The 20,615-nt window shown below is 29.7% G+C and overlaps 3 protein-coding genes across 3 annotated transcripts; 2 read left to right on the top strand and 1 right to left on the bottom strand.

Annotated features, from left to right (window-relative positions):
• Window positions 1-841: 841 nt before the first annotated feature.
• LOC112491717 (aspartic proteinase CDR1) lies at window positions 842-3,007 on the top strand. Its single transcript, XM_025074081.3, has one exon. It carries the CDS (start codon window positions 1,026-1,028, stop codon window positions 2,409-2,411), a length of 1,386 nt encoding a protein of 461 aa, XP_024929849.2. The 5' UTR covers window positions 842-1,025; the 3' UTR covers window positions 2,412-3,007.
• Window positions 3,008-6,607: 3,600 nt separating this feature from the next.
• LOC112490182 (uncharacterized) lies at window positions 6,608-7,637 on the top strand. Its single transcript, XM_025069713.3, has one exon. It carries the CDS (start codon window positions 6,770-6,772, stop codon window positions 7,400-7,402), a length of 633 nt encoding a protein of 210 aa, XP_024925481.3. The 5' UTR covers window positions 6,608-6,769; the 3' UTR covers window positions 7,403-7,637.
• A 2,444-nt stretch (window positions 7,638-10,081) lies between these two features.
• LOC107408733 (oxysterol-binding protein-related protein 4C) lies at window positions 10,082-16,082 on the bottom strand. Its single transcript, XM_048477065.2, has 7 exons — window positions 15,846-16,082; window positions 12,717-12,872; window positions 11,411-11,656; window positions 11,169-11,265; window positions 10,732-11,023; window positions 10,530-10,632; window positions 10,082-10,406 (listed from the first exon to the last, which is right to left on the bottom strand). The coding sequence occupies exons 1-7, from the start codon at window positions 15,846-15,848 to the stop codon at window positions 10,152-10,154; spliced, it is 1,152 nt and encodes a 383-aa protein (XP_048333022.1). The 5' UTR covers window positions 15,849-16,082; the 3' UTR covers window positions 10,082-10,151.
• Window positions 16,083-20,615: the final 4,533 nt, after the last annotated feature.

Raw genomic sequence — 20,615 nt, 5'->3', positions numbered from 1 at the left:
ATGTCTAAAAACAAAAACACACATCTAAATATTCTTTAAAAAATATTGTACAAAATTATTGTATAGTTCAACCAATAATTCTTTCTGTGTTACTAACACTTAAATTATTAATAATAATGTGTGCTAGTAAATATTATTTTTTAAAACCTAATCTCTATGTGGTTCAGACCCATAATTTGAGTCTGTCTACAGTGTGGTCCTCCTAAATTACTTTTCTGGCTGGCCCTGAAAATTAGACATTGTTTTTAACCTATAAGAAAAAAATAATAAAAAAAAATAAAGAAAATAAAGAAGAAGAAGTTATCCAGAGGAGCAATGTCAATTAATATTTCATAGCAGCCAAAGAAAATTAAATTAAAAAAAAAAAAAAAAAAAAAAAAAAAAAAAAAAGCATGGCTCAGTCTGCGGAACTTGGCAATCTACCCTTGACTTTGGTCTGATGAATATATTTATATATATATATTTATCTTAATTTTTTCTTATTTGTTTAATTCTTTATCAGCCAGTGACTCCAAAATTTAGTAGTAGATAAACATTAGGTTTCAGCCTATGACTCATAGATGGCCAATGAAGCAGATTATTTTTTGATAGAATAAACCCATTGTTATGATTTCTGAATACAAGAAGTGCTTCTGGCTTAATTTTAGTGTAGTAACATTTCCATTTATTGAACATAGCAATTTTACAAACCAAACTCACCTCTTTTAATCTCATTCAGGGCAATCAAGCAGGACAAACAAGCTTTTTAAAAGTGAAATATTTTATTTTCATTTCCTGGTACATATAACATGCCCTTTACATGAATAATAAAGCATATGGCTTGTTCTCCAACCCACCTATCTTAGCAAATCTTTAATTATTTACTGTGCTAATTTTATTTGGTGCATTTCTTTTATGTGACATAGGTTGGTGACCTTACATATCTTGGCTTTTGGCCATAAATGATAATCCAAAACATATACCTCAAGTTAAGGAATTACAGAGCATAAGTATTTCATAATTGCATATCAAGAAACCTTGGCCTCATGGCAATTGTACCTGCACTAGTTTATTTTCTCCTTTCTTCATCAGCTTTTTCAGCTAAAGCTATTGGCATTCCCGCTGCCTCCACCACCACGAGGCCGAGAAAGCTGGTGGCGAAGCTAATTCACCGAGATTCTGTTCTACATCCATGCCACAACCCAAACGAAACCATAAGCGATCGTGCTGAACGTGCTATCAGAGGTTCAAACTCGCGCTTGGCGTACTTGCAGGCAAAGATGAAAGAAGCAACTTTCAGTGAAGATATACAAACTGTGGAGGATGATATACGGGCAAGTGTTATTCCCGATGAGGGTACCATATTCCTTGCCAACTTCTCCATTGGAGAACCCCCTGTTGTGCAGCTTGTAGGTGTTGATACTGGAAGCAGTCTTCTATGGATACAATGCCTACCTTGCACCAACTGTTTGCATCGACCTGCACCAATCTTTGACCCTGCCAAGTCCAAAACATTTGCTAACTTATCATGTAATAGTACTCTTTGCAACAATCTTAAGCGTTGCCAATGCGACCAATTTAACCATGCCTCATTCAAAATAGAGTATGAAGATGGAAGCAACACAAATGGAACCATTGCTCGTGAACAACTTGTCTTTGAGACGTCTGATGAAGGTATAGTAATTTTGCCCAATGTAACATTTGGTTGCGGTCACAATATTCAAACCAGACAAAGTGGAGGAAATTGGACTGGAGTCATGGGACTAGGGACTGGAATAGCATCTTTGGCCAGACAATTTGGCAGCAAATTCTCTTATTGCCTTGGCAACATAAGTGATCCTTTCTACAACTATAACCACTTAATTTTGGGAGAGGGGGCAGAACTTGAAGGCTATTCAACCCCTTTTGAAACTTTTGATGGGCATTATTATGTTACTCTAGAGGGCATTAGTATAGGGGAGAAAAAGCTTGAGATAGATCCTGATGTATTTGCAAGGACGAGTGATGGCGGTGGGGTGCTCATTGACAGTGGAAGTACGGATACAACACTAGCCTATGAGGCTTTTACATCACTCGCCTACGAAATAAGCAGTTTCATGGATGGCATACTGACCAGAAGTAGAGACGAGGATAGGAGGTGGGAGTTGTGCTACAATGGAGTTGTGACTCGAGATTTAGTGGGTTTTCCAGTTGTTACGTTCCACTTTGCAGGGGGAGCAGAGTTGGTGCTGGACCCTGAAAGCTTGTTTCATCAGAGAACAGAGGATAGATTTTGCATGGCTGTGGACCCTGACAGTCTAGGCAACGACTACGTTGTCACTCCTACCAATATCATTGGAGTAATGGCTCAACAAAACTATAATGTGGCTTATGACCTTGATAAAAAGCTGATATATTTCCAGAGGATAGACTGCGAGCTTTTGATTGATTAGCTGATGCCTCTGGTGATCTTATAGAAAGCCAGAATTTTTACTTTTACATTGGTGCTCTTTTTTATTTTTCATCATCAGCTCAAGTACCCATATTGGATGAAGCATATCTACATACACATGAAGTGCAAAGAGACATCAATGGTATTATGTAACATTTTGACCAAATATTCAACATGCATGCCAAAGTGTTCCTTCCCAACATATTATGTAATAACTCTAGTTACTCAGCACAAAAGGCTGACACCAAACCAAAAGAAAAGGTTTAAACTGTTAAATGTTCATAAAACTGGTTGTCTGTAAACCAAATTTAAGTCAACCATTTTCTTCAAAAACTGCCTTGATCAGTATCATATACACGGATGCTTATATCTAACCTCAGTAGCCGTATTCAGTATCCACCATACCCTTATTGCAGAACACACTTATAATACAATTAATTGTTGTAACCAACTGAAGAAATTGATGTTATTCTTAAAAATAAAAGAGTTGGGCTTACGCCAAACCTAAACAAAACCCAAAAATCTGGGATTGGGCTGGCGGCCCTGATTTCCATATTGAACGGTGGTAGGTTAACAATATTGGCACATTACAATAAATTGAAAAAATAAATTTATCGGAGACAGATGTCCCTCTTTCCATGGATGATAAAAAAATGTCTACTTGATAAGACTTGACTTGACTTGGTATAGCCACTATTTCAGGTGGTTATGATAACATTTTGTTGTTTAACATAAAGACTTGGCAACTTGGCAAGTTTTAAAGAGCAAAACGATAATTGCCACTAATTTAGTATAGAAGGTCAAAAATATAAAGTGAGCTTTGATACGGTGAGCACTTTATGGTGAGCTTTGATACTTATCCCCTAACCCCTAAAAACTTGGTTTATTCTTTGTTTTTCCTCCGCATTTTCCCTATTTTTGCTTTAACATTCTTGTTCTTCAACAAGAAAGCAACTTCTGCATATATATGGTAATGATGATTTATAAAGATATATATGATTGTAGCCATAATACTTAAGCCACCTAAGGATATACATTAGTCATTATAGATTATGAATCGATATAGCACTCAGGCCTCCACTTTTTATTTGTCACCATTTAAGTCCCAACAAATCTTCCATAATTTGTGAATCTCACACCTTAGCCACCTACCATCTTGGCCCCATTTGGTTCTGCTACTGCTGGTATGATTGAGACTTGAAACAAAAAGAAAAAAATAATAATAACCTGAAAATGAATACAGGTAGAACATTGTTTCCATTCATTGTGCAACCTTGTTTAATGTTCTGTGGTTGTATAACCTTTAGTGATTAACTGACAATTATATATATATATATATATATATTCAGCGTGACATTGTCAGATACACAAAGAGAGAGGCAAAGAAAACTGAATCCTTTAAAGCCAATAAACCAGTATTATGCAGTAATTAAGCTATTTGACAATCTTTTCCCTGTGTTATATTTTTAAGTGGAAAAGAGCATATGCAAAATCTAAACTTGGGAAATTGAATTTGGTCCGTCTACAAATATATATTTCCCTATTTCAAGTTTGTTAGAACAGAGCCTTCAAAAAAAAAAAAAAAAAAAAAAAAAAAAAAAAAAAAAAGAAAAAATTTTATAAGACCAAAGAGAAGAGCAATTTTTTTTCTTTTCTTTAGAATGTTATTATATGTTGTCCTTGGAAATTTTAATTAGAAAGCTTAGATGACTATTTTCGCCATTTTGTGGGTCAACTGGTTGCTGCAAATAAATAACAGTCAAGTTGATGAAAAGGCTGAAAGTCAAACCATGAGCTGGATGTTTTGTTTGGTTGTTCATGTGCATTTTATCTTACAAGAAATGTTTTCTTCTTCTTCTTCTTCTTCTTCTTTTTTTTTTTTTTTTTTTTTTTTTTTTTTTGGAATTTCTTTTGTTTTGACTTTCCCTCTTACTTGCCTTCGATTCAAGCAACCCATCATCTATGGCCAAGCAAACATGTGGTTATTCTCTAGTTGACTGTTTTCTGCAACAAATCTGATAGAACTATAAACACATCGTATTTAGCAATGGATTAATGGCTTTGCATATTAAAATGTTGTGGTTAATACCTTATTTTCTTGCTCAATAACTTTTCTTGATTCTTTATTTTTGTGCTCCTTTTTCTTTGTTTCTCTCTTGGTTAAGTTGTATCTTCTATTAGGTTTACAGTTTATTTTTTTCCATGCTTTAAGAGTCAACAAATTTTGTTCCATAAATTCCATTCCTACTCAACTGCTTCAACTACAAGGGTCCTATTCACCCGACGTCAAGAAAATAACACCACACCCTTTTTGGTTACCATTTCATACTACTTTAAACCCATTTGGAGAAAAGGTAGTGTCATAAAATTAGGTTGGTCATAATCCCGGAAAAACAAAACGAAATATTTTTATTAATTTCAGACGTGTACAAATTGTCTAGTTATACAATTTTTAAGACCACCTTGTGCTGCATCATTAAAACCTAATCATTTAAAGCACCCATAAATTTCCTCTCAACATTAAATCCCAAACTTATTGCCAAAAAAAAAAAAATATATATATATATATATATATATATATTAAATGCCCAAATCCTTTAAAATTCAAAACATGAAAGAAAAATGATTTTCATCCTATACTAGAAAGGTTCCTTGGCAAATTCCCACTTGAGATTGACAGGAATACTCATCACAATTCAGTGACAAAAACTATGGTTTAATTTTATTTAAGCAAAAAAGTATCAAGTGTAAATTTAATTGGCACCTCAATTAACCATATAGGGTAGACCTATCCATAATACAACTGCAACAACATGAACCCAAAAAAAAAAAGATATAGAATCTGATTCAATAGATATTATCTTCAAAGTCTCATATGAATTCGTCAACACGTTTTTGGATAGAAAGACCTTACTTCCATGCGCTTGATTCCAAAATTTGACAGAGAAAGTCTTTTTTACTTTTAAGTAAACGATGCTTGTTTTATTAGTGAGCCGTGCTGATCCTTTTGCTGGAACACTGGACCAACATAGAAAATAGAAGAATAGTACAGCTGAAAATTACACTTTTGAAATCGACTACCATTTGCTCTGCATCAAAGACAAACTCCCTCTTGCCTAACATAATTATAATTATACTACTTTCAAAAGCAGTATAGTCTACCAATATATCTATAAAAAATATATATATATATTATTTATTATTTATTATTTGATTTGTTTATATGTAATAATATTTATTTTTTTATTATATTAATATGTTAATTAATTAAATAATAATATTATATTTTTGATAAACATATTGATAAATTAAATGATTCTATAATATTATTCGTAATTAAAGTCACCTTGATTTTGAATTTATATATATATATATATATATATATATATAATCATCTACAGTATAAATATCCTTAAATTTTTAATTTGTAAATACATATCAAACAATATATTAGGTAATACTATTTTCAAATAAAATATTTCGAATAATTTAAAAAAAAAAAAAGGGTATGTATGTGTATATATATATAAATTGGTCCTACAATGGATAATCCATTCCAAACTATTGCAGTGATTGGTCGTTGCCCCATTCCCCACGTACGGAGTATATGTCAAAAGGAGGTCATGACGAGACATCCCAAACATCAATTTTTTCATGACCCAACTCGAGATTTACATGGGTCATTACAAATATTTGTCCCCTAGATTGACTAATTCAACATTTATAACCCAGTAAACAAGTTACGTTTTACATTGTCCAAACTCCTCCATCAGTGGTAGGGATGACTGATAATTAAATTACCCTTTTCTCACGCCTTTGAAAAAAAAAAAAAAAGAAATTTTACTTTTGTACAAATATATATATATATATATATAGTCCGTCTATAATATGGACAGTATTCATGTGGACCACAATATTAATGATGATTTTTCATATTATTGATGATAATTTTTAAAAAACCATCGTTAATACTATAAAAAATCATCATTAATACTGCAGTCCTCATACGGACCATTCTCATCATAGAATTTCTGTATATATACATACTAGATTTGTAGACGTGGGTATATATATTTATATATATATATTGATAACTCTACGTATATTTAAACTAAACTGTGTACTTTCATTAATAAAAAAAATAAAGTCAACTGTGCGCAATGTGATATATAACTTGCACAGCCCCACAAAATAATCTTGAATGAAATCCCAATAAGTAGTTGGTTAGCTACCCCCTCGGTTCAAAAACACTTTTAAATAACCCAAACATATCCCTTCCTCCCCCACTAGTCTTCAATTTCAGGTATCTAAAATTCCTGGTATCCGATAGAGCTAGAAACATATTAAAAAAAAAAAAAAATGGGAGTATGTTTCTCTTGCAGATCATCATCATCATCATCATCATCATCTTCATCTGCAGCGGAGAGTACCAGCACTGTACGTGTGGTTCATCTCAATGGCTATGTAGAAGACTTTGAGCAACCAGTTTCGGTTAGCCAAATTACAGGGAAGCCTTCAAAGCATTTTGTGTGCACTCCTGCTCAGCTTCTATCTTCAGGGTCCAAACCCTTGAAACAGGACGCTCTGCTTCAACCAGGCCAAATCTATCTCTTGCTTCCTTACTCTGCCTTACAAGCTGATGTTTCACCACTAGACTTGGCCTCCATAGTTAGGAAGCTCACCTCAGCGGCGAAATCTAGCCGGAACAGTGGTAGTGATTCCCGTAAGTCTCCCGGTTCAAGTCCTTTGCGATCACCACATGGTTCTAGGCCGGCGTGGAATTCATCTTTATCACCGTCTAGGAGTAGTCCTAACCGGTTTGCAGAGCCCGAGTTTGGTTTGATGGGAAATGGTGGACAGAGGTCGTGTAGAGCACGTTCATGGAAGCCTATTTTGGACACCATTAGAGAGAGATCGTTTACCAGGAGGAGTGAATCGGATATTCAAGAAAGAGTATTTGGAGCCATTGAAAAAGGTAGCTTAGCTAGCTAGATATTTTGGTCAGGGTAAGGTATGGTACATATTCTTGTGAGTTAAATTTGATCAACGAAAAAGCCAAAAGAGAAGAAATTAACCTAGAGATACTTTCATGTATTGTATACTGGATGGTGTTTGGTTAATGGGAAAATGGTGAAATGGGTTTTCGATGATCATTATTAATTTTCATCTCCTCAATTGGATTGTTTTATACTTTCTTTTTTCCATTTTAGAGCTTAAAATTTGATTCTTTTTCTTGCAATAAGCTCTTATAGCCGAGGTTTAGTTTGAAGAGATTAAAATTTCAATAATGACCTCTCTGTTGTACCTGGATTTAATTTCCTTGGTTCTTACTGTATTTGGTTCATCGAATCCAGGATAGCTCTTTGAATCTTTACAAATGTCCAATCAAGCATCAGGAACAAAACGATGTCACCATTCCACTATTTTGATATGGAAAATTAACCAATCTCACTTGAATTGATAGCATAAAAACTCGAACGGTATCTCTTATAGTTTTCATTAATCACATACCATTTAAATTCAAGGATTTATAATTACACCCAACATTAAAATTAAACATATGTATTATTGAATGTGTTTATAAAAATTTCGTTTTATCATTATCATACCATATAAAAATTAAATCTATTTATGAAATATTCGTTTCATATCACATCATATAACAGTTAATTAATTTTCCTTTTCTCCATTTAATTTTGCTCAAATCATGACAATATTTAAAAAAAGGAAATTTTAACTTTTCAAAAAATACTTCCAAGATGGGAAAGAGAAAAATGATGTCTACCTTTTGTTTTAGTCTCTCATATTTTTCAATGATAATAATTAAGGCAACCTGTGATAACCTTAAATTGGTTTCAACAGAATAATGTGAAACTAAAATTTTAAGGCTCACCAATTAGGTTTTAGATCATTAACGACAATTATAATTAATAATAGTCTGTGAGCTTTCTAAAACCAATTTGAATATTCTACCATAAGCATAGCCAATGTTCAACAAAGTTAATTATTAATCTAATTAACCTCAATTAGTACTCAATGCTAGCTAGCTAGTCCCCAACTTGTCGTCTCTTGTATTATATTTTCTTTCTTTAGTTTTTCGCATGCTACTAATTTGAAACTAATTTTATTATTTATACACGTAGCAACAATATTTTGTGTGTGAGGAGTGGTGTGTGTGTGTGTGTGTGTGTGTGTGTGTGTGTGAGGACACACAATCTAAGCAACAATATTTTGCTATTTAAATAAAACTTGAATTATCATTTCCCTACCATTGTTATTTTATTTTTATATGAGTAGACGATTATAATATCATCATTGTTGTTTTTAAGTTATATATATATATATATATATATTTAACATAGGGCAAAGTCAATGGTATTATATTAATATGCTTAGACTGAAGCTTATTATAATCATATGAAAATTAAAATCAGTTCTTACATATCTATTATCGAAAGAATAAAAACCTTCTATTATTTTAATAAAGAAAAAAATATTCATTTTTAGAAATTCTCAACCTAATCGTTTCGGTTTTTTTTTTTAATTTTCTTTTATATTTTTCCCAGTAAGATTGCATTGCAAGGCTTCAATAACAATTATTATAATATACTAAACCTTAATGGTAAAACAAAGTGGCACACTATGATAATTTAGACAATACCAACTGCTAATAATTAATCGGGTCTCTCTCTGCCTTGGCTCCAAACAGACTATAGTTTCGATAATGCCCCACTAATCAACAATGTTATTTCAACTATAATTCTTCCTTAATTGATAATGTTTCTTCATGGTTTTCCCATTTGTCATAATTTTGATGGATAAAACCAGTCACTTGCTCGTTGGTTTCAAAATACAAAGGATAGAGGCAACCTAGGTAGGTTTAGAAGAAATGTAACCACAAAAATAAATAAATAAGGAAAAAATAGATTTGCACTTTGACTTAGAGACAGATATATAACAAGTTTTAACAGAGCAATGAAATTGATTTAAAAATAAAATAAAATAAAATAAAAAGTAGATAGAAGCAAGAAGCAGCAGTATAAATATCAATTACTTTACCAATTCTCGGATGCCAAACTAAAATAATAATAATAACAACAATGATGTCGGTGTATAGTATTAAAATCAATTTATTTTTTAGTAGATAAACTACCGACAAATTTATTGGTCCATATCTCAACTTTATTTGAAAATACTTCCGTAAATATATTATTCTTACTACATACATCAAACATGTAGTGGGAAGAAATGTGGGGATGATTAATTGGTTGGTGTGCATTCAGATCTCCTAATAATTTCTCGGAACAACATACAAACATTTTAAAGCAAAAAATTTATTAGCAACAACCTCCAGATCTAAATAATAGCGACAAATTCATCGCACATTTATATGATCCAGCGACCCCACGTAGACCACATCATTGACGAAAACAAGGATTTCACTGCCCACCAAATATTTGCCTAATTGGCTGAAAGCAAATTAGCACCCATGTATATTCATTTTTAATCATTTTTTTCAGCGAGTTCACACTTATAGTTTATGACCATTTGTTTTTTTTTCACCCGAAAAAGAATTTATTTTCAGTGTGCTGAAGACTTTATTCTAAAACAGGTCAAATTTTGGCTGTTTGCAGGTGGGGTCGGTCCTTCAATTAAGAACATTCTCAGGAGTATCATAAAAACCAAAGAAATGTCTAAATATATTAAATTAAAGTATGTTTAATTATACAAAAAGTCTATATTAAAGTTGGAAAATAATGGGAGCTGGTGGAACTTTCATCCGAATAGGTAAGCAATCCCACCCACTTTCATTGCTGTAAGAGACAGTGAAATGCTTAGGAACCCAAGTTTCCCCCTTTGATTCTCTTTCTCTCAACAGCTCTCTCTGCTTTTCCTCAACGGCTGTCTTTGCTTCTCTTGCTTTTGCCCAATCTTTGCTTAGAATTCCTTGGCTAACCTCACTCCAAACTATAGCTGATTCACTTGGCCATATTTCCTAACCATATGAAAAACATTCACTCATTATTTTGATTATCATAGATATCCGAGTATTTAGCATATTTGATCGGATAGTATTGAAAGTTATTGTGCAGAAGAGATTCAATAATCAATTAGTTACCCTTTGATCCTTGACTATTGGAGTTTTAAGTCCTGAAATGGTTTTTTCTGCATTGTATATTACTTCAAATTTCCCACTGTTAATATCCTTCACTGTTACAGTTCTGCATTACAAGAAAAAAGAAGATAAAAATTATAAGCCATAACTTTAGCAAAACCGTTGAGTTTAATATATATATATATATATAAGAGGAATGAAGGACCTGTCCCATTGACCGTCAATCTCGAAAAGGGGCCTCATTGTCGATGTTTCGAAGATCTTTCCTTTGATTGATCTATGGCCTCCTCTAAGCCCAAAAAAATATTTGCTACCATAGTCTAACTCAGCAGAAAGTCCACTTTCATGACATTGGATTGTATCTTTACCAACCCAATCAACACCAGGTACTGGAAGGAACTTGATCAGAAGTTTTGGGGACTTCATTTCATAAGTTTCTCCATGATTCAAAAGTTTAAGCAGCCTTTTTCCTCTTACCTCAGTTTCCACTTTAGTACCTGCACGGTTAACAATAACATCATCCAACCAAACCAGAGTAAGATCCAAATATATATATATATATATATATACACTTTATACAAACATAAACACTTTAAAAAATATATATCCTTAAAAAATAGTAAAGTAGTAAATTGAAAGTACCATAGAATTTAGGATTAGGATGTTGACACCATAAGAGTTCAACATTTTGTTCGTCATCAGTTGCATGAAGGGCAGTGACTGGTGGATGATGTGAAATCTGCAAATGGCAGCCACACACACACACAGAGCGGATTTGAGTCACACCAGCAGTAAGGATTGCAAGATTTAAGCCTAAAAAGGCTTAATTAATTAATTAATTAATTAATCGAGAATTAGCGAAAATGAGATAGGAATTAGTGTACCTGCTCAACAAGAACATTGAGGGAACCCCTTGAGGCATGGTGAGTCTCACCAAGAATGGGATTGTAAGGAGCAAATCCGAAATTCAAAGGACGCAATAAAGAGATATTCCATGCTACCACTGCACAGAACCTGTCTACTGGGTTATTCTTGTTGTTGCACCTCTCTAACATATCATTGTTCACACAGTATAATGGTTCACTGAAACACTGCAGCTGTGACTTTGGAACGTTGAAAAGAGGAGGCAGCTGAACAATGACAAATAAATAAATAAATTAATTAATTAAAATTTAAACACCTTAATGAGAATTCATATTTACGCTCAGTGCAAATATATAGGATTTGATAAATTAGTATGGTAGGAAAAATAACCAAGAAGCAAAGGAAGCATACAGGGTAATAAAGAGTTTCAAGAAAGCTAAATGAAGGAAAATTAATGCAGCCAAGGAAACATTCACAATGTTTGGAACATATATTTCATCACTTTTGCAGCCAGGTGAAAGATTTGATTTTAAGATAATCACCACTTCATTATAAGGATTTTGTTTCTTTTATACGTTACAATCATCTATTTTTAATTGAAATTTTGTAAATAAAAAGTTGATTTATGTTTATTTAATTTAGAAATAGTATTGTATAAGGAGAAAAACTTTTCAATGGGAAAATTGGCCCAGCCCATTAAAGGAAACAAAATGATAAGACATGTGGGCAAGGATGGTCTTTTCCTTTTTTTTAATCCCTTGGATGTGGGCTACGGATGTTGGGTTCCTAGTGTAAAAAGGCTTGTATGAAACTGGATCAATATTTTCATAATAAATTAACAGTAAGGTATTTAGGAAAAATAATCCAATGCAATAAACAAATAACAAAGGTTCAAAGTCTGAATCCCCATCTCATAATAAAAAACAAAAAAAATTGCTTATATGCATCTTTTGAATTTGTACATTTGTTAGTAATGCTTAGCTTTGAATTTCACGCTCCGTATATATAGAAATATATATATATATATATATATATATATGTTGATTCTATAAATCTATTATATATTTCATGATATTACCGATTCCATTATATGAATCAAAACATACGTCACTTCATTAATGTCTTTATTTATAATGTCTATGTCATTCTCCAAGTCCAAGATGTTGCTTATGATATAATATCGTCCGCGTTTAATATTGTCCGTTTTGGATTTAAAATGTGCAATATCATACTAATGCAGCGTCATGACAGTCTGTCTTTATTTTTTTATTTTAATATAAAAAAAAAAAAAAGTATTAAAGATGAATAAAATAAGTAAAAACTTACCTGCATTCGAGTGAGATCTGATCCTGGCCGTACATTTGTAAAGAGACTTAAAATGCGTTGAATCAGATTAGGAGGTTTGTGATCAACGTCTGATTCCCCTTCTATTGAAAATGGTTTCGTGAGAACAGCCGTCCGCTCTTCCTTACCTTCGGTGACCTGCACAACACCATAACATTTACTTTACATTAGTTAATGCAAAACTTCATAAATTTCATAAATAAAAAACATGTGAATTCCACATGACGTATCGACAAGACGCTCGCGGTCGCACTTTGCTGCTTGAAGCCTCAAATCAGTATTCATGATTCATGAATCGGTAATAAATGTGATATACCACTTACCAAGTTTCTTTATGTCATTTTCTCACCCAAAACACAAATATAATAAAATATATATATATATATACATTTTCTTTAAAAATAATAATTTGATATTTGAATGTGGTGTTTTCATTTATTTGTCTTGCCATTTTTTTAAATTAATCGATTTTTTTTAATACCTTAAATTAATCGAACTTAAAAAAATGTTTGGTTAATTTTTTATTAATCGAATAATAGTGATACAAAATAAATAAATAAATATTTTATTTTTTTAGATACTCTACCATTCAAATCATTATCTAAAGTTTGACAGTAGCATCTAGAACGTATGTGTACCAAATATATTTTGGATTTAAAAATTACTTACCAAACTTATCAGGTTTAAACAATTGGACCTAAATGCATGCGTGCATTCTAAAATAATAGAATTGTATATATGGAAATTAAGATATTGTTTTCTTTTCTTTTTTTTTTTTAAAAAAAAGGGAAAGTAACTATATGGTAACAAGAATACAATACTATAGACCTATGCGATGGACTTTATGTCAAAAAATAAAATAAATATTCGCCAAGATTTTAAAACAAGTGGATATTAAGAGAGAGTGAGATTAGTGGGCATACTGACAGTTGAGAAAAATAAGGAGAAAATGGTGAATGGGGATCAAACGTGATTCCTTAACTTGATTGGGCAGAGGTTATTTTATAAGAGAAATTTGAAAAATAAAATTTAGGTAATTTGAAAAATAATATTTAAGTATCAGGATTTGTAAGTATAATTACAAATTGTAATATACATTGAAGAAAAGAGAAAATATATATAGCAAAAACGAAATTAAAATAATAGATATTATCTGGTTTTTATGGTTTATTTTAAAATTTTAAGAATAAAATCTGACCAAAAAAACAAAAAAACAGAGTTACATACCCAAGTCTTAAACATCTAATACTATTGTTAGTTGTCCACAGCTGAGCAATGGTCCCGGCTAACTACTGTCAGCCCCCAATGACCACTTGAACTTGGAATTGACAAGAACAAAAACAGAAATAAAAAATAAATATGGTAATTGATTTTAAAAAATAAAACATTTTGAATTATTTTTAAATTATATAATTATAGTAATAAAAACCTTAGCATGTAAGTATAAAATGTCCATGTATTGTTTTTTTCTTTGAAAAAAAAAAAAAAACCTTTTTTTTGGTTAAAAAAATATCCATCTTTCTATTTACCAAAAGAAAAATATGCCATTTTACAAATAATTAGGCAAGCCAAACAGGAGGTCATAGTCATTAACATAGTAAAAAAAAACTATTGTAATGATAAAATAATAATAATAATAATAATAATAATTAGAATCAACTATAAGCCGGCTGGATAACTTATATGTATGCATATAATCCAGAAGGTTTGGATAAAGGAGTAAAGAAAAAAAAAAATTTCTTCGAACTGTCGGCAAGCTAATCCTTTTTATGGAAAATATTGCTATCTGTCACTATTTATAGAATTTCTGTTAATATAGTGATTGTAGCCTATAACATTTCTAAAAACTATATGTGAGTGTGAATCTATGACAGCTGATCAGCTAATTAAATTGATGTGTCAGCATGTTGGACCCTTAAAGAATCATCATCGTTAGTGACACCCACATCACAATTAGGATTTTGGCTTCCAAATAGACTTGACGCAAATGACCACAAGGATAATAATATGCTCTGCTTAACCGACACTAAATAAATTTATCACTATCACTAATTTAATTTTTTTTATAAAATAATGTAAGTTCCCCTAATTACTCCAAGTGACCAATCAAGTACCAATGCTCAAAAGAAGGATTTTTTTTTTTTTTTTTGGTTCATTTAAAAAATCTTTTACAGAAAAAATTCTAATATTTTATTATTAACGATGAAGAAAATATAAAAAAGTATTAAAAAAAATTGTTTCCTTTTTAAATGAAGATATTGAAAAACAAAGTCAACAAGCTTGGCTTCCAAAACACAACTTGATCATATGTTATACACTAAATTTGTTGGTTAAAAAGTGTCAAACCTTGGGTTATTAAAAATAAAGGTAGATGAATAAAATAACAAATAAAAGAACTGTTTCTTCGTTTGTTGGGTTTGAAACGAAATTAAGAAAACAAATGAAGCGCATGTCCATTATTGGTTTTGCGTGTTTGGAATAATATTTAATACCAAATAACACTAGCTAAGGTACGCATAAGGCGTATGTTATCCTGTCTTACCAATTAAGAAAGAGGAAGAAATTACCCCAAAAAAAAAAAAAAAATTAAGAAATAGGAAGAAACCCAAAAGCATCGAAAAGGCAAAGATGCTTTGCCACCTACGCCACCACCACCAACCAAAATTGCTTTGCCTCTCCAAACTCGCCCATTTAACTTCCCATTTTCACATTATCGACGTCATTTTTAAATTACGAGATTCAAAACCCCCCAAAATAAAAAATAAAAAATAAAATGAATATGATAAACAGGCTGAAATAAAAAATTCGATAAATCGCAAAAATCGAAACAGCCGGTTCACTTGCCGGAATCTTTTGTTTTTTTTCAGTGAAAATGAAAAATAAAAGTGGAGGCTTGTACGAGAAGAGATCATCGATACGGTATTAATATTGGTTTTGGTTAATTAAGAGAACAAACATAATTCAGAAAACACAGTCGTAACACCTTAATAGTACCTTTAAATGGAAAATTATAAAAGAAGAAGAAGATGAGAGAAGAGAAAGTCGCATGCAAATATAATATATTGATAAGAGAGAGAGAGAGAGAGAGAGAGAGAGAGAGAGAGTACGTACCATTGGAAGAAAGAAAGGTTTTACTTTAGCAAAGGTGATGCAGAAGCAGTGCTAGTGAGAGAGAGAGAGAGAGAGAAGGCAATTAAGGGCTGTATCAGTGAGGATTGAGGAAGGTGTTGCCTTTAATTTTAGGAGTATGCAAAGAGAAATTGAGGGTGTGTCAGCACCTTGTTTGGCTTGCTTCCTTTTGTCACGCGTAAAACCCTCTCCTTTATAGGCTTTGAAGAAAGAGAGGCCCAACTAGATTATTAATATATATATATATATATATATATATGAGAATTCTTCCTAACTGTGCTGATGATTGATGCTTTTTCAGATTTCACTTATCTTTAAAAGTTAAAATATAAAATTATTTTTAAAATTTAAATGAACTAAGACATAATTCATTTGAGTTCCAATATATTACCTAATTTATTTTAACAGCCAATATATCCTTTTTTTATTTAAATTATTTTTTAAATATTATAATACTAATATAGAAATTTATAATATATTAAATTAAAATAATATAATATTAAAATAAAAATAATTTAACACTCTTAAGTTAAATCCAATTTTTATATAACAATATAAATAATCCATTCAAATGATTTTTTAAAAAATTAACTCGTTAGCATGAGATAAACAGATAATCTTTTATTCTATCTAGCTTCATCTAGTTATATACTTCTATTGTATTTATTTATTTATTTAACTTTTTTTTTTTTTTTTTTTTTGGGGGGCTAGTTTTTAGTTATGCTATAACAAATAGAGATGGCAACGTGACAAAGCCGAGGCGGCTTCCGCCCATTCTCCGATTACAGATGATGCGGCTTTAGGTTGGAGTGGGTTCCACCATATCCCGCCCCATTTTCCTATTTATTTTTAAAAGCTTTTTAATTTATAAAAATATTAAACAATTAGTTTATTTTAAATAATATTTTAAAATATTGTCATTTTCATTTTATATAAATTTGTATATATATATATAATTTATAATAATAATAATTTTATTTTATATAATATATATGAGATGGACATGTAGTAGGGATAATGCTCCCGACCGTAATTTGGGACCAATGTTTATTCTCTATCCCCACCCCACTGCAATTAATAGGGAAATCCCTGCCCTAATATGGTTGAGCGGGATAATGCTCCCGACCGTAATTTGGGACCAATGTTTATTCTCTATCCCCACCCCACTGCAATTAATAGGAAAATCCCTGCCCTAATATGGTTGAGCGGGATAAATTCTCATTTATGGTATGCCTAGTACTAAATCAGTTATTTTATTTGTATATTTGAATAAAGTCGCCTTTTTATTACTTTATCTGTCAAATTTGACTATTGTCTCCTTTCTGAGTTTTGTGGAAATTTTTATCCAATATCCTATACAGTTTGATTTTTTATTTTATTTAAATATAATACAGTTTGATTTTATACTGTTTTAATGAAAAAATAAAATAAAATTCCCCTATTTGTCCAAAAGGTTTTATTACTTATTTATTGACTTTTCTCTAATAAGTTTTATTTCCGCCCTTCGAGATGAACATAAATGCTATTTAAGACTTGTTACTGTTAATTACTAACTCCTTCCAACTTATTCTGAGTTTTTTTTGGGTCAATCTTAGTCCTATCACCGACCATGCAAGACAAGTCAGAACTGCAGGGAAGGTCGGCCATTTTTTTTTTTTTTTTTTTTTTTTGAATATGGACTGTCGATCATGTTACTTTGTATACGTTCAGTATGGTTGAGATTTTTTTTTCTCTTTTTAAGAAAAATTGAGTTTACGAGGCGCAACTGTTTATTTTTTAAACCCAATATATTATTCCAAAAACAAAAACTAACATTCATTGTTTTACTGCTTTTCTTTTTTTAAATTTTATAGCTCATCATACATGTTTTCTTAATTTTGTAGGTGATTTAAATCAAAAATATATATTTATTAGAAATTGATGAGAATTGAAGAAGATTCGTTGGGAGTTGAGTGACAACTTTTCCATCAGATCTGATCTGCATAAAACAAAAATACGATAAAAATAGTTCAGTATTAGCAAAAAGTAAAAATATAATTAAAAAAAAGTATAATAATTTTATAAAAATTAAAATATTTGTTAAATTTATTTATAAAATAATATATATTAAAATATTATTATTAACTTATTTATATAATTTACATATAGATATATTATATTGTACATATTTTGAAATTTTTTTTAATTATAATCAGTTATTTTTATAAAAAATAAATACAATAATATTTATTTATAATAAAATAAATTTCAATATAATGTAGTATGTATTTTAAATATTTAAAAAATAAATATTTAAATTAATTAATTAATTAAAAAGTAAATCAATTAAAAATTATCTAATTATATTATTTTAAAAATAAATTAAATAAATATTTTGATAATAAGAAAAGTAGAGCTAGAAACACTTGCCGTGAATGATTTGGTTTTAAAAGTGGAACAGAAAATAATAATAATAATAATAAATAAATAACCAATAAATGCAATTGACTATCTGTCCAAGTAAAAGGACACTGACACTGGTAAAGAAGCAATAAACCTCGCTATATTTGTATGTCATTGTCCGCCTAACTTTTCTAAGTACCGTCTGTCATTTTTTATTATTATTATTTTTTTTAATAATGGAAATAAAGCTTTCTTCAAATCTACCAAAAGGTACTTTATGTTACCAAAATTTCTATTTTAGCGGTTTAGCTTAAATTATGGACAACAAAAGAAGGTTTACTACAAGATAATTTTTTTATAATTTTTAAAAACAATTTATATAGTAAATGTTGTTTTATATATTATCATTTGAAATATATAAAAACCATAAAATAATTTTATATAATATTTTTAAATTTAAAATATTTATAATTTATAAAATTTTAACTAAACTAAAAAATATATATATTTTTTTCATAAATTGTTTACAAATTAAATATTATTTTATAAAAAAAAATTTAATATTTTTGAGCGAACCTAGAGTCATCAAAATTCTATAATTTTTTTTTTCTGATTAGAACATTTTTAGATAATGAAAAAATATATTTGTTAAAGTATTTGATCTCAAAATTATAAACCTCTCTAAAGATATTCAGTAACATATTTTTGAATATATTTGAAATATTTAATTATATTTTTTTTAATATTTAATCACATATTTTTTTAACATATTTAAGATGTTCGTATCTGAAGATGTTCAATTCTATACATTTGAATGTATTTGAGATGTTGAATCACATACTCTTAAAAACATTTGAGATATTCATATTTAAATTAATTTGATCGCATATTTTTAAATATATTTAAAATATTCAATCATTTGAACACGTTTGAAAATTTCAATCTTGTACTTCTGAATATAAATATATTTAATTAATAAATATTTTTAATAATAAATTTAAATCAAGATAAAAACACAAATTTATAATGAAATTGTATAGAGTTCATTTGATAATACAATTAGAACTTCTCTATCTACAATTCATAATATTTTTTTATCTTCTTTCTTTCTTTGGTAGAATAATGTTCTTTACTTTATGTAAAAGTAGAAACTCACTTAAATACATACAACGTCTTAATAATTGATCATAATTTAATAGGTTAGCTACTCCAAATTTGATGTCATTAAGATCAACTTCGTTTCTCTTCCATACATATATATATATATATATATATATTTTAGGGCAAGCGAGTCAGACATATTGTTTCCTGCATGATATAAAAACAAGACTAAAAAAAAATAGTAATACACAATTCTAATATAATAGGCCATATTGCTCAGTTATGGTGGATTAGAATTAAAAAAAAAAAAAAAAAGGCTTATTGAAACAATGGAATAAAATTAATGAAAATTTTGTTGCTCAGTTACGGTGGATTAGAATTAAAAAAAAAAAAAAAGGAGGCTTATTGAAATGCTGAAATAAAATTAATGAAAATTTTGTGTTTTTTTTTTTCCTTCTATATTTACAATAATGCTAGAGTTATCAAAATAATTATTAAATTTATTTATCAAATAATATGATAAATATATTTAAATTATATAAATATATCAATTAATAATATTTTAATATATATTATTTGATAAATATTTTAATATTTTTAGCATTACTGTTATATTTAATATTGAGTCATGTTTTTGCCTACGAGAAAGGTAAGCAGTGTAGTCCATTTATCAATATAAATAAGCTCGGTGAAAAGAGTGACCCAAAAAAAAAAAAAAAAAAAAGAAAAGTTGAATTGCAATCAGACCAGAGCCCATTCGGAAAGTCCACAGAAGGAAAAAAATTACTAACGTTTGTTGTATTTTTATGGTTATGTTGGTCAGTAAAGAAGTTGAACGAAGAAAAAGGTTAATTCCTTGTCTGGCAACTAGTAAAGTATGAAAATCTATACTTTTGAAATTTTATTTTCTTTTATTTATTTATTTATGTTTGGATGGTTATTATGAGATGGGGAAGAGTAGAGGTAGGAAATTTTCAAATTTTTAGAGAAAGTAAGCCTTTGTTTGGAATTGATTTTGGAGCTACAAATTTGTTTATCAAATAATCTAAAACTATTTTAAGTTTACATAAAATTTAAAAATTCTAATTTTATAAGAATTTATGTTCTTTAACAACTATTTTTTAGAAGCAATAAAACACTAGCTTTTAATATTCTGATTTTAGCTATTTTAATTATCTATAATTAAAATATCAATTTTATCCCTTATAAAAAAAAATTCATATCATTTTTGTGCTATATTTATTGTTCTTTTGTACAACATTATGATCA

This window comes from Ziziphus jujuba, chromosome 1 (genome assembly GCF_031755915.1).
Source record: "Ziziphus jujuba cultivar Dongzao chromosome 1, ASM3175591v1".
In the NCBI taxonomy this organism is placed as follows: domain Eukaryota; kingdom Viridiplantae; phylum Streptophyta; class Magnoliopsida; order Rosales; family Rhamnaceae; genus Ziziphus; species Ziziphus jujuba.
The sequence above is the reverse complement of the archived record's forward strand: the minus strand, read 5'-3'. Positions and strand labels throughout refer to the sequence as shown.

Excerpts from the sequence above, each read along its gene's own strand:
- LOC112491717 (XM_025074081.3), top strand. The coding sequence starts at position 1,026 with ATGGCAATTGTACCTGCACTAGTTTATTTTCTCCTTTCTTCATCAGCT.
- LOC112490182 (XM_025069713.3), top strand. The coding sequence starts at position 6,770 with ATGGGAGTATGTTTCTCTTGCAGATCATCATCATCATCATCATCATCA.
- LOC107408733 (XM_048477065.2), bottom strand. Across the intron at positions 11,266-11,410 it reads TCAATGTTCTTGTTGAGCAG|ATTTCACATCATCCACCAGT; the intron begins GTACACTAATTC and ends TGCCATTTGCAG. Across the intron at positions 10,407-10,529 it reads CAATAGTCAAGGATCAAAGG|GAAATATGGCCAAGTGAATC; the intron begins GTAACTAATTGA and ends TCATATGGTTAG.